This window comes from Marmota monax, unplaced genomic scaffold (assembly GCF_021218885.2).
Source record: "Marmota monax isolate L192 unplaced genomic scaffold, Marmota_monax_Labrador192_F-V1.1 WCK01_AAM20220418_F8-fsc00039, whole genome shotgun sequence".
Taxonomy (NCBI): Eukaryota; Metazoa; Chordata; class Mammalia; order Rodentia; family Sciuridae; genus Marmota; species Marmota monax.
The window spans coordinates 5,517,890-5,532,249 of record NW_026693602.1 but is presented as its reverse complement, the minus strand read 5'-3'; the positions used below and the strand labels follow the sequence as shown (position 1 = coordinate 5,532,249).

General features: G+C 46.6%; 1 protein-coding gene across 4 annotated transcripts in view; it reads left to right on the top strand.

The window, feature by feature from the left end:
* Window positions 1-4,915: 4,915 nt before the first annotated feature.
* The window catches only part of Noct (nocturnin), a 30,324-nt gene continuing 20,879 nt past the window's right edge, over window positions 4,916-14,360 (top strand). Inside the window, exon 1 of one of the 4 annotated variants that reach the window (XM_046459592.2) lies at window positions 4,916-5,344. In XM_046459592.2, the coding sequence (XP_046315548.1) occupies window positions 5,155-5,344 (190 nt within the window). In that variant the 5' untranslated portion in view covers window positions 4,916-5,154. Of the gene's footprint in view, window positions 5,345-5,410; window positions 12,948-12,983; window positions 13,757-14,360 lie in introns of those variants that run through there. The other 3 variants (XM_046459593.2, XM_046459595.2, XM_046459594.2) reach the window with 3 other exon arrangements.

The following is a 14,360-nucleotide window of genomic DNA, read 5'->3' as shown; positions in this document are numbered from 1 at the left end:
GCCTCAGCTTCCAGAGTTGCTGATATTACAGGTGTACACCACCACAGCCAGCTTGCCTGCATTTATCCTTTAAAAATAATATGAGCACTTTTTATTCTGAGTCAGTTGCCACCTTCAGCTATTTTAAATCTTTTGTCATTCAAAATCCAATTCTTCCCAGCCTCCTGGTACTCACATGCGACCCCTACTCCGACTCCTGAGAATAAGACCACCTGATGCTAAACTGTCAACACATATTTTCTCCATTTTTAAACCTTCTCTTAACTACACATCTGTTCTTTCCCCTCTCTCGCTCTCTCTCTCACTGGGTACTGAAACCAGGGGCACCTTACCTCTGAGCTACATCCCCAGTCCTTTTGATTTTGAGACAGGTCTCACTAAAGTGCCCAGGCTGGCCTCACCTTATGGTCCTCCTGCCTCAGCCTTCTGAGTGGCTGGGATTACAGGCATAAGCCACATGACTGGCTCCCTACCCACCCCACACACTTTTTCTTTCTCTCTTTCATTTTAGAGATAATGGACATTGTTTAATTTCCTATTTATGGGTCAAAAGAATATTATTGTGGGCTGGGGATGTGGCTCAAGCGGTAGCGAGATCGCCTGGCATGCGTGCGGCCCAGGTTCGATCCTCAGCACCACATACAAAGATGTTGTGTCCGCCAAATACTAAAAAATAAATATTAAAAAATTCTCTCTCTCTCTACCTCTATCTCTCTCACTCTCTCTTTAAAACAAAACAAAAAAAAAAAAGAATATTATTGTGCCAGTGCTCTACTTTATGCTTGGAAAGTAGCCCTTGCTGCTCTGCCACAGCAACTTATTTTTTAAATGGTCTTGTTTCTTTCTCTTCCTCTCTCCCTGCTCCTCCCAAATCTCTCCGGAAACAGGATTACCTTTCTTCCCCTTCCAAGGCAGATTTATCTGTCCTTGAGTTCACACCCACCATAGGAATGAAATAAGCCAGACTTTGGGGATGGCACCAGAAGATCTCAGTAACGACTGCCTCCCACATTAACAATGTGAATTACAACTCCAGACTGAAAACACGCAGAATGTAGCCTTTGACTCACCTTTTTGAATGTATGCTCTCTTATGAATTTTTTTTTAGTCGTAGGTGGACACAATACCTCTATTTTATTTGTTCATCCTTATGTGGTGCTGGGGATTGAACCCAGTGCCTCAAGCATGCTAGAAAAGCACTCTACCACTAAGCCACAACCCCAGCCCCTGAGTCACCTCTTTCAAAGCCCCCTGTTCCTATTGATGGACAGAATCACAGCCTCTGGGACAGGAGTCCCTGGGTTTCTCCTTTGCTAGCAAAGCAATAAACCTTCTTTTTCCTTTTTCTCAAAACCATGTCCTCATTATTGGATTGGCCTCAGGGACAAGGACTGAGCTTTTGGCCACATTATGACTGAGGAATTAGAGGAAGTGTGATGGTTCTTTTGAGTCCATGTGGGACTAGTCTAAATACAAGATTAAAATTTCATTTATCCTGGTCTTGGACTACTGCAAGAGTTTGAGTGTTCATTACTGTCAAAGAAAGAATTACTGTGTAATTCTGTGTCATCCCAAGTGGGTGCCAAGAAGTAATTAGCTGTAAGCACTGAAACCTCCTGCCCCCACACAGCTTGAGGTCTACCTTGACATGACCTATGAGTCTATGGTCTTCATTAGCAGAACTTTAATACTCCAGGAGATGCTTGCCCAGTTGAATACCTTTATTATACATTCCAGGAAATTATCTGGAAAAGTTATCAAGGCCTTTTCTGTGTGTGTATATGCGTGCTGCTGCTGACTGAAGCCAGGGCCTCGTACCTGCCAGGCAAGCACTCTACCAGTGAGCTACACCCCCAGCCCATGAAGGAATTTTCAAAGTGAATGTTTTAATTTATATATATATATATATATATATATATATATATATATATATATATATATATATATATGAATATTTAGTTGTAGTTGGACATGATACCTTTGTTTTCTTTATTTTTATGTGGTACTGAGGATCGAACCCACGCCTCGCACATCCTAGGCGAGCGCTCTACCACTGAGCCACACTCCAGCCCCTAATTTCTATTTTTCTAATGGCTTGAAATATTTACTCTTTAATACATCATGAAACTAACACCCCCTAACATTACAAATTAACATCCACTTTCACATGTTCTTTGATTTTGTGTGTGTGTGTGTGTGTGTGCGCGCGCGCAATACGTGTGCAGCCCTGGGGTTTGAACCCAGTAGCTGGTGCGTGCTAAATACATGTGTTATGCTCGAATTCGGGACCCCCAAAAGACCACCAGAGACCAAGATCGATGTAAACAGCAAAGAGGTGTTTATTGCGAGCTAGCTCTGTCCTCTGCACGCACACAGCAACTAGTGAAGCTGAGAGGCCCCGAGCCCAGGGTTTGCAGCAGTTTTACACATTCTTTGGAGAAGGCAGGGACTTCACATACATCATAGCATCTCTTAGCAAACATCACACACCGCAGGAAAATCAAATAACAACTCTAAAACATGATTAGCACATTCACTGGCCGGAACAAGTTGGGTAGGGATGATTGGTTACTACAAAAGGGGTATTCATTTGAACTGATTGGTTTAAGCCAAGAGGGGTATATGTGCTGAACTACATGGTTTCCCAACATGTTATCAACCACCATAAACTACTGGGAGGGTCATCTGGCATCCCAGGTATTTCCCTGTCTCATGCTGATTGGTGGCTGCTAGGGGGTTGGTATGGATCCCCACCTAGCCTGAGTCTGGGACACCTGGCGCAGCAGATCTCTCCTGTTATTTGTAGATAAACAACTTAGCAAGGTGGGAATGTGCCTAGGAGCGCTCTGTGGGTTTTTCCAAGGACAAAGATCACGTCCCTTCCTTGAACAGGCTTTGCTCTGAGATAGAGGCTGTTTTTTCACATGCTCTACCATTGATCTACCCCCAGCACTCGAATCTTTTTTTTAACAATGACAGTGTATATTTGTTTTTGTTGTAGTGGTGGGTGCTGGTGCTGGGGATCAAACCCAGGGCCTTACACTGACATTTTTTTTTTTTGGGTGGGGGGTGAAGTTTACTGGGGATTGAACTCAGGGGCACTCAACCCCTGAGCCACATCCCCACCCCTATTTTGATTCTTATTTAGAGAGAGGGTCTCACTGAGTTGCTTAGGGCCTCGCTTATGCTGAGATTGGAGTTATTCATATTTGGGGATTAAAGTCAGGGCCTCAGGGAAGCCATCCACCACTAACCTACACTCCCATATCCCCACCACACCCAACCTTTTCATGTTTTTATTTTTTTTTTTCCATTTTCATTTTCATTTTGAGACAGGAACTGGTTAATTGCCCAGATTGGCCTTGAACTTGTGCTCCTTCAGCCTCAGCTTCCCAGTTGCTGGAATTACTAGCATGCACCACCACACCCAGTTTCACAGTTGCTATTTGAACAGTACTCTTTAATTTTCGAAACACTTTCCTCCAGCATTTTCTTATGACTATCTCCAAACATATAGGAAAGAAAAAAAGAATTGAAAGTGAACATTCATATACCTGTCATCTAGATTTTAAATCAACGTTTTGTTATATTTGCAAAACACTTTTTATGGGTCAATTTTATTATCACTTTTATTTCACCTAATGACTAAGGTATGATTGTTTTATAGATAAGGAAACTGAGACTAGGAGTGTTTCAGACGTGCCTAGGAGCTCGTATCCGGGAGTTGTCAATTTATGCCAGCTGATTCATCCACACCCTCTGGGTGTCCTAGGTATTCAACGCAGGTCTGGAAAATAGTTTGAATATCCTTGGTGAGCCAAAGCTGCCAAGTCCATAAGGCAGGGGAATCAGCACAATCGTGGGAAAACCAACAAAATACATTTCTAAATCGTAAGTCATTCAGAAATGAATACAGCCTTGCATTTTCCCCTCCTCCTCATTCCACTTCCATTCCTGGCTAGTCATCGTCAGCCGCCCACTCTACCTGAGATATTTCTCTCACCCACTTTCTTTCCAGTCCCATCCACCTGGTGCAGGTTTAGGATATCCCTTATCTCACTGGTCTCCTTTCTCCTGCCTTTTTATGGACCAGAGAGAGACACAACACTGACCACATCCTTGGCGCTGCTCGCAAAACGATGGCTCACCTGAAGTCCGTCTAGAATCCTCTGCCCTCCACAATACCACAAATTCAAGTTTCTGTCTTCTCACGCCTCAGCTTCTATCTTACATAACTGAGGAGTGCCTTCCCCAATTACGCTCCAGCCTTTTTTGCTTTCCTCGTGTATGAATCACCATGCTCCCCCTCCCCCAATACAGGTGTGAATTCTCCACCTCCACGACGTGGCCCGCGCAAACGCCAACTCCTCTATGAACCCTGCACAAATCGCGGGCCTCTAGCACCCATCTGTGGCACAGATCATTTGGTTTAATTTCTCTGGGCGCCTCCAGCCTCCATTGCCTGAGGATAGAGAGCATCCTCGCGGAAAGGGGTCGAGGTTGCAGTCAGCTTCGCCCTCGCACACAGTCAGTGCTTTATCGTGCTTTATTTCGTCTAACTCAACGCAGCCTGCCCAAGGGGTGTGCCCGAGCACGCGCGCGCACACACGTGTCCCTTGGGCCACAGCCCTGGAACTGTCTCGGGATTCCCAGCCTATGGGTGCTTCCATTCCGGCCGGAGGGAGGGGTCGCTGGTTTGTTTAAAATCGCTGCAGCGGAGGCTCTTCACTTTGGCCCTCCTGCAGCCTCCGCCCTGTGTCGCTGCTGAAGTCCCCCTTCCTCTGCAAACAGGACTGCCCCGGGCCAGGTGGCTGCAGCCCGGCCGCGCCGCGCTCGGCCCCGAGCCCCCCCTCCGGCTCCCGCGTGGTGGCGCCCGCTTTGTCAGCGCGCCGCGCTCGCCGGTGGCACTCCAGCCCTCGCCAGCCCGCGGCAGACGGAGCCGCCGCCGCCGCCGCTGTCGCATCTTCTCGCCCCTCTCGGCCTCGGCTGCCCGGGACTTTCCCGGGCCCCGGCGAAGTGAGAAGCGGCTCGGGAGCGTCCGCCCGCAGCGGCCCGGCGCCTGACCGACTCCCCGGCCTCGGCCCCTCCATCCAGGTCGGTCCTCGGGCGCGCGGAGCGGCCGCGGCGGCGGTGGTGGCGGCGGCGGCGCCCGGCATGTATCAGAGCCCGCGGCGGCTCTGCTCCGCCCTGCTGCAGAGGGACGCCCCCGGCCTGCGCCGCCTGCCCGCGCCCGGGCTGCGCCGCCACTCGCCCCCGCCCGCGATCGTCCCCCGGCCCGCGTCCTCCCGGCTCCTGGCGGCGGTCTCGGCGGCCTCGGGCGCCGCGAGGTCGTGTTCCCGGACAGGTGAGTGAGTGGTCGCCGTCCCAGCGCGGCGGCTGCCTGGAGCCCGAATGAATGGGAAGCTGGGCTGCCGCGCGCGGGTCTGGCCCGCGAGCCGCCCTCTCCCGCAGTGTCCGGCCCCCTGGCCTCTGCTCCCTTACCCCGGCTTCCCTGGGGCTCGCATCTGGGGAGAACTGGAACGCTGCTCGGGTTCCGCTGGACCCTGCGTGTTGGGCTTTCGTGTTTATCGCTTTTGACCTACCTTAAGTCAGTCCTTTCCAAGGCTACAATTTATTTCTGTTGGTCACACTTCTTATTGCACTACCTAGGAATATTTTTATATTTAAAAAAAAAAACTGGACGACACTTAACTTGATCTTGTGGCTGGCATGGCCTAGATGTTCTGAATTTCCTTAAAGTCGTGTTGATGACAGTACCGTTGACTGGTGTTACATTTATTGGATTTTTTTTTTTTTTTTAAGCCTTCCACTCTTTGTTTTGTACTGGAGGTTTAACCCAGGGGCACTTTAGCATTGAACTACATCCCTAGTTTTCTATCGTTTGTCTTTTTTTGTTTGTTTGTTTCTGTTGTTGCCATTTGTTTTAATGGAAACAGGATCTCACCAAATTGCTCAGGTTTTCCTGGAACTTGCCGATCCTCCTGCCTCAGCCTCCCGGAGTCACTGAGATTACAGGCGTTTGCCACCACACCCATCTTCGGCCTCCCACTTTTAATACTTCTGTCATTCTGTGTCCTGTTAATTAGAGTCAATTCCACCCTCACCCCCACTACTGGGCATTGATCCTAGGGATGCTGTACTACTGAGCTACAACCCCAGGCCTTTTTAATTTTGAGACAGGGTCCCCCCAAATTGCCCAGGCAGTCCTGCAGCTTGAAATTCTCCTGCCTCAGCTTCCTGAGTAGCTGGGATTACCTCCATCTGCCATTGTACCTGGGTGAAATATTAGGCTTCTGATATAGGTGTACTTAATGAAGTTCTTAAAAGATAAATAAATCCTCTTGACTTTATAGGTAAAGATAAATCCAAGGATTTGGCAGGGCTCCTTTTGCGTGTGTGGTGCACAGCATGTGTGCGGTGCTGGGGATGGAATGTGGTCTCACAGATGCCAGGCAAGCTTTCCTCCACGGAGCAACACCCACCTCCCAGCCCATCCAGGTTGCTTCATGGTAGAGCTCCCTATGCACAGGCCCTGCCTTCCATCCCTAGCACCAAAAGAAAAGAAATTAAACCACTGTTGAGCTGAGCCTTGGGGAAGAAAGAGCTGTTCAGTGAGATGAAACCCCTTTTTTTCTTATGGTTAAAGATTTGCAAATGGCACCAGGGTGCAAGGAGAGGAAAGTCCCTTTCAGTAGGGGTGATCCTTTTAGGCTTGTACAAGTGGTTGGTCCTTGAACCAGGCCTTGAAGCCTGGTTAGAATTGGAAGAGATTAATGTAAAGCATTTTGTTGGGGAAAAGCAGGAGCCAGAGGGGAGAGGCCTGAGCAAAGAGGCCCTTTGTAAAGTAGACAGTGCCCAGAACCTGCCTGCAGGTGCTTTTAGAAATGAGGATGATGGAGCTACTAAATCAGAATTCTTAATAGGGGGCCCCTGGGTTTCCATATTACTGAGCCAGATAATAATAAAACTCCAGTTTTGTGGGGATTCTGGGGGAGTGAAGTGTTTTGTTTTATTGGGTTCTGGGAATTGAACCCAGGGCCTCAGGCATGCTAAACAGATGACTGTTACATGCTCCAAAGTTGGAAAATTTATACCCACAGGTAAGACAGGCTCTGGAGGAGCTAAAAGCTGTTCTGCCCTCCAGTCTTTTGTGGGGCGTGGTAATGAGTCCCAACAGTTGGACCCATTTGATAATGAGTTCCTTTCCTAATTATGCCTCTTGGCAATTATCAGTTACTGGGGAAATGAACTGGGTGTGGCATGATGTGGGCCTGTAATCCCAGCTACTTGGGGGCTGAGGCAGGGGGGAATCTCAAGTTCAAGACCCGTGAGGCTGGGGACATAGCTCAGTTGGTAGAGTGCTTGCCTCTCATGCACAAGGTCCTGGGTTCAATCCCCAGCACCACAAAAAAACAGTTCAAGACCACTGTCAGCAACTTTAGTGACTCCTTGTTATGGGGGGAAAAATGTGGGAGTGATGTTGTTCAGTGGTAGAGCACCCTGGACGCTACCTCAAAAAAGTTACTGGGAAAATGAGATCAGTCCCTTTTAAGTTTCAAGTGCTAGGTTTTTCGGATTTAAAGGGGAACTGGGAGATGATCTCAACGTTTTTCCTCAAGCCAAGACAGCAGCCCCCATAAGGAGGCAGCTGCTGCCACAGTTACTGCACCAGCTGAGTTGCAGTGGGCGCTGTGTGGGATGTCAGTGCTGGCCCCCAGATCCCTCCTCAGATAATGAAGAGTTGGCTGGATTACCGCTCACCGCTGGAACACAATGCTTTTTTCTTGGTACAATTTTAAAAGCAAATACCAACTCTGTTGAGGAGGTGGCTTTATTTAGGAGGTCCCTTGACTGTGAGTAAGCTGCTTATGAGAGAGAAGAAATGGGAAAGCTTGTAATTATCAAGCTTCTACAGACTAAATGGCTTTCCTTGTGGGAGAACTAAGGTATCATTTTCCTGTTGCACTTGGTGGTAACAGTTTCAATACAGTGAACTGTGGGGGGCTCTTGAGTTAATAACCGTGGCTCTAGAACCATCTTCAGCCCACTTACATACAAACATTTGCACATTATTGAACTTTGTTTGCTGACTCCTAATGGTAGACGTCACCTGAAAAGGCAAATGAGATGAAAGAGTATATCCACATTCTGCGTTGAACACCAGTACACTTAAAAGGCCAACTGTTACTTTGTACCACATGGCTGATTGCAACAGGAATTGAGAAGACAAATCAGTAGGGAAATCTTTACTTTTGGAGGAAGGCAGGGTACTTTGGAAGGGAGTACCTGAAAGAAAGTGGTAGATGAGGGGGCAGTGGGAAACCTCTTTGGAAAAGAGGTACTTCCAGAATCATCTGGGACACTTGTTAAAATACGGATTTCTGCTTCTGCACCTATCTGCTTGGATCAATTTCCTGAGAAAACTGGCAAATTGGTATATTTCACAAGTGTCCCAGGTGTTTCTGACAAGTTTGAGAAGCCATGAAGAGGATTCTGGAAGAGTGCTAAGATGGTGAGTTTGGGGCCCGAGGCAGTTCAGCAGACCCCTAAGCAAGAGCATTTACCCCCAAGACAGAAAGGAAGGAGTTGGCAAATTCATGCAGTTTGGTGAGAAGAACTTGAGGCTGACATTGTCATCGAGGTAGATCCTTGGATAAATATGAGCAAGGTTTGTCTGTTCTGTTCACTAAAGAGTGAGGCGATTATCTTCTGGTTTCTTGGAAGGAGGGGTATGGAGAAGAAAGGAGACTCACAGCCTCAATATTTGTTGTTAGGAGTCCAATGAGTAATCAGACCTTATAAAAGGGCCTTGATAGTTATTTTAATAGTTATTATCATACTTTAATAAACAGAACTTTGGAGGGCATTGTGCATTGATATTGGTAAGCGAACTAGGACTATTGTGAAAAGAGGAATTAAGATATTTTGGATTTGTTCTGCGAACCCTTGTCTCTGCCTAGTGTCAGAGTAACACCTGAAACCTAGTTGGATTCAGAATGCTGGGGACATGGGCAGGAGGGCCTAGGGAAAGAATGATTTTTTTTTTCCTTCTGCTATCAAACAAATGTAAGGCCCAGATCTTCTGAATTTTAATACCTGCAAGTAGAACCCGAACATCTCATTCTGACATACAGCCCAGGTAGGCAGCACAGGTGCACCAGTGAGGACTCATTTTGCTAAGTGTTTAGACTCCCGCCATAAGTTTCTTTCTTTCTTTTTTTTTTTTTTAATTTAGTACTAGGAATTGAACTCAGGGGCACTCAACCACTGAACCACATTCCCAACCCTATTTTGTATTTTCTTAAGAGACAGGGTCTCACTGAGTTGCTTAGTGTCTCACCGTTGCTGAGGCTGGCTTTGAACTCATGAACCTCCTGCCTCAGCTTCCCGAGCCACTGGGATTACAGGTGTGCGCCATCATACCTTCCATGGAGGTGCTCTTTAGATTAGTAATCAATATTTGGTTGGGGAAAGAGAAGAAGGAAGTGGGATTGGGCGAGCTTCTGCTGCCCATCTGTGTCTGAGGTCTGCAAACGCACCGGGACTGTCAGTACCTGGTCCAGCACAGGCTACAATGTGAGTTATTTGACAATTCTAATAATTCCTTGGATATAATGTTTTTCTGTTTCCTTTTTATGCTTTGTTTTTATGGATGTGAACTATCAACGAGAGTCTGCTGCATTTTATTTGGAAATAATTTCATGACTTGATGTTTTTTATTTTTTTCCAAAACTTACAGAAAATTAACCCAAGCCAATAATGAAAATCTTTTGCCTCCAAAGTGTAAATATCACTGTGAGAACTGTCTGTCTATAGAAATTTACAAGTTTTCTTATCCTTGGTATTCTAAAGTTTCACCTGTTGAGCAGGTGCAGTCTTTAGCACAGGGAACATTCCATTGTTTCTTGGACTGTTCTTAACCACTATATTGCCTCTTGTTCTTGATCCCCTGTTAGACTGTTGGCCTTATGGAGCTCTCCCCCAAGTCTCTTCATGTTTTTAATGCCTTTATCTTTATTTCATGACATTTTCTGAAATTTCCTGTTTTGCAGTCATTTTACATTTCTAGAGATTTTCTAGTTCTCCAGTAGCCCCCCTTTCATGGAAATCTGTTTTGTGTCTATAATAGGAGCTTTAAATGCAAGTAGATATGTTTGCTTTTTTTCTCCTTCCACCTCTCCGAAGAGCAGTTTGTCAGCTGAGTGGGAAGAGGGTCTGGTGAGTTGGCATCTGGCCTTCCCTGGAGAATGTATGAGGCAGCCTCCTGAGGACCTGACCTCTACCTTCCCTAAAGCAAGGAGGACTTCATTCTGTGTCCCACGGTCTAACCTCTTGCCTTTTGAAAAACGGAGCTCGGTGCCATGGCTCTTGCTTGTATCCCAGCTACTCAGAGGCTGAGCCAGGAGGATCTCAAGTTCAAAGCCAGCCTCAGCAACTTAGTGAGGCCTTAAGCAACTTAGCCAGACCCTGTCTCAAAATTTAAAAAATAAATAAATAAAAGGGTTGGGGATGTGGCTCAGGGGTTAAGTGCCTCTGGGTTCAATCCTTAGTACCAAATAAATAAAAATTAATAAATAAATATGTGTATAGAAAGGGCTGGGGGTGTGGCTCAGTGTTGGAGCGTCCCTGGGTCAGTCCCCAGGTGGTTGGTAGGTAGGTACCCTCAGGTCCACAGCAAGATCTTGATATGGTCTGCTCTTGCAGGTTGCTTCAGCCTTGGAAGCCTTTCTGTGGCACACCGCCCACTTTCTCTGGCGCCTTCTGTTTCTACCCAGCAGCCAAAGCCATCTTTCCCAGGCTCTTCCTGTGAGAGGGAAAGCTGTGGCCAGTGGCTGCTTCGGATTTCATTCTTGAATGGACTGCCTTACAGCTGGCCCTCGGCCTCTCCTGCCCCCCTGTGGGCAGATTTACCTTGAAGCCTCTCCAGGGCACCCTTGGAAGGGCCACCTTTGCCTTTGTTAGCTCCTGCAGTTCCCTCCACTGTGGTTCCTCTGAACTCAGACCTGTCCCTGTCTTCCTGGGACTCCTCCAAGTGTGTGGCTTCTTGACAGCATCCTTCTTATTTTCCAATATCACTGATCTTTCTCTGTGTGGGGGTGGTGCTGGGCGTTCAACCCAGGGCCCCGTGCATGCTGGGCTGGCACTCAAGCACCCTCCTGCTGAGCCTCATCCCTAGCCCTTTTATTATTATTATTTTTTTAATATTTATTTTTTGGTGTAGATGGACAACACAATGCCTTTATTTTTATGTGGTGCTGAGGATCTAACCTGTGTCTACCACTAAGCCACAATCCCAGCCCATTCCTAGCCCTTTTATTTTTTTTTTTTTGTATTTTGAAACAGGGTGGCACTAGGTGGCTCAGGGCCTCACTAAGTTGCTGAGACTGGCCTTGAACTTAATCCTGCCTCAGCCTCCCAGGTCACTCCCATAACAGGCATGCACCACTGTGCGGGACTCAGCTATGTCTTCTTCAGAGGGTACTCTCTATGAAGACTCGGCAAACACCTGTAAGATGTATGTGTCCACCACTAGGCATTTTCTTTTCAAATTAGTACATTTGCCCTGATTTCATCTGTTCTGGGCAGGACAGAAACACTTTAGCTGTGATTCTTAGCACAGGATATTCGCCTTTTGTCCTTTTTTTTTCACGGTACTGAGGTTGAACCCAGGGGCATTCCACCTCTGAGTTACATCCCCAGCCCTTGTTTGTCTTTAATCTTATTTTCAGACAGGATCTCATGAAGCTCCCAGGCTGGTCTTGAACTTGCCATCCTCCTGCCTCAGCCTCCCAGGTGACTGGGACAACAGGTGTACGCCCCCAATCCTGGCTGTGGCTTTGTTCTTTAAACATATTTGGCCATAGGAACTTCATTACTGAAAAGTCTTGGGAAGGAGAAAGACGTATGTTTCATTTCACTGTCATTAGATCAACAGACCCAAGGACGTATTGATTGTGTGTGAGCTGTTAGTTCCCATACTAATACTAATACTTTGGGCTGGCACACTTTGGGTGGCACACGCCTGCAGTCTCAGCCACTCAGGAAGCTGAGGCAGGAGGATCACAAGTTCAAGGCCAGCCTAGGTGACTTAGTGAGACCTGGTCTCAAAATTAAAAAAAATAAAAATGGCTAGGAATATATCTGAATGGTAAAACACCCCTGGGTTCACCCCTAGTACTACAGAAACAAACACGAAAACCAAGTCCACACACAAAAACTTTCTAAGCAGAAATGTAAAAGAAGAATGTCTTCGGTTACTGGCAGCAAAAAACAGGTGTGGCCATGTGCAGCAGCTCCTGGACTGGGTTTGGTGGACCCCTGACCTGGAGAGAACTATGCTGTCAGCAGAATACTGCTTCTGGCTTTCTTAACTAAAAATGACCGTTTTCTTGGTATCCCAGATACTGACTAATGCTAGTGATGAAGGTCACTGGTGTTGGTCTGTGTTTTCTGGCCTGACTGTTCAGAGGATTATTCTGGAAAAGCCCAGCTTGATGCAGCGGTTGGCTGCTGTCAGACCAGCTTTTCTTGGGGAGGGATTTCCTTTTCCTCAGAGATGTCCTTTAGGTGAGGCTGTCGCGACTGAAGGTAAAAGTTCAGCCTTTTCTGGAAAACACTGAGGCGTCCTTGTCTAGTCTGTGACTGACGCCTGGTAAGAAAGGTCTCTTGCCTTGTTGGGCCGTGTATTTTTAGACACTCTGGGTAGAGTCATGACCTTCATTTGATATCTCCGGTAATGCCAGGCGGGTCGTGACACTGCGTTGTACACTTTGTGCTGTACCAGCTGTGTGCTGTAATGACAATGACGTCTGACGGGTGGAGGAGGTGGAACTTGACCTCTGTCTATTCCTGGCACGTAGGATAGGCGGCTGTGTGTGCCCGGCTGCTCCCTCACAGGCAGGCGCCACACGGTTGGAGATGATGACAGGCAGCCATCCGCGGTGCAGGTACTCTCCACTGTCTGTAAAATGCCCAGTGGGACACCTGGTTCTCAGGGTTGTTAGAAAAAGCAGTGAAAAGAATGTGGAAGTGGCTGTGGCACATTCTCTCAAATGCCAGTAGCTTGCTCTTAAGTCCAGAAGACAAGCATCACTAAGCAGAAGAGGTGTAGCTGTCACCTAGCCGGTCCATCTTGCTCAACTCAATCTTCACAGTAACCAAACAATGGAAGCTTAGAGTCTTCTAGGTGCTGGATAAGGATTGGAGATCAAGTCACCAAGGGTGCGGGCCAGGTGTAAGAAAATGAGAGCCACCAAATTGTGCTCCATTAATTTGAACAACTGAGCTTGTATCTATATTAGTTCTATTTAAATATATTGTGCCAGGTATGCTGGTGTACACCTGTAGTCAAGCTCAGCACCTGAGGAGACTGAGGCAGGAGGATCACAAATTCAAGGCCAGCCTTGGGAACTTAGCAAGACTCTGTCTCAGAATTTGAAAGGAATAAATATACCATGTAGTCAACATCCAAGCTGTTTTATGTTGCTGAATATTGTCTTCATTTTTGCTGGCTTGTCTTGAAGGTGACCAAATTTATTCAGGAACCAGGTCTGATAAGCGTAATGAAAACCAGCTATTTTATTAGTTCTGAAGTTTCTGAGGCGGTTCCACAATTGGCCAGCAGATGGCACCATTGGATTGCTGCTTCAATGATGCCTTCCTGTGACGTTGGTTGGTCGCAGTTTTGGTGTATTGTGTACTTTATTCTTGAAGGTTTTCTTGGGCCCAAGGTTGATCAGCTTCGGCAGCTTCCCAGGTGTGTACCCAAGATAATTCTGCCTTTTGCTTATTCTTTGACTTTTAATCATTGTTTTTGCTGAGTTACCCTTTCAAGATAGTAAGCTCAAACTGAGAAAAATTATTCACCAACTAAACGGTTTGAACACAGCCTGGAACACACAGTTCCTTGTATCTAGAGGGACAAATCTGGAGAGGTGTCTGATTCCTGCATGGTGTCAGGACTGCTTCAGATGGGTGGTGAGCCCCGATCAGTTTGGGCTTGGACCTTTATCATCCAGCATTGTAATTATCGATGGGAATGTGTTTTATTAAATCTTGGACGATTTCCTTGTGCTTACTACTCTAGGATCTTGCCGTCTGCCTAGATTGCTTTAGAAGTGTGTGGTAAATGGTATCATTAAGGATGCATATATATATATATATAAATATTTTAATGATTTGCCCATTTTTTAGGAAAGTAAGCAGATGACTAAATGTGAGAAGTTTATTTACTGTAGATTGATGTTGTTAATCTGAATATCCAAAATCCAAAAATGCTCTAAAATCTGAAACTTTGCAGGTACTATTAACTATTACCAATACCTCACTTCTACTTTATTTCATTAGAATAAATATCTTAC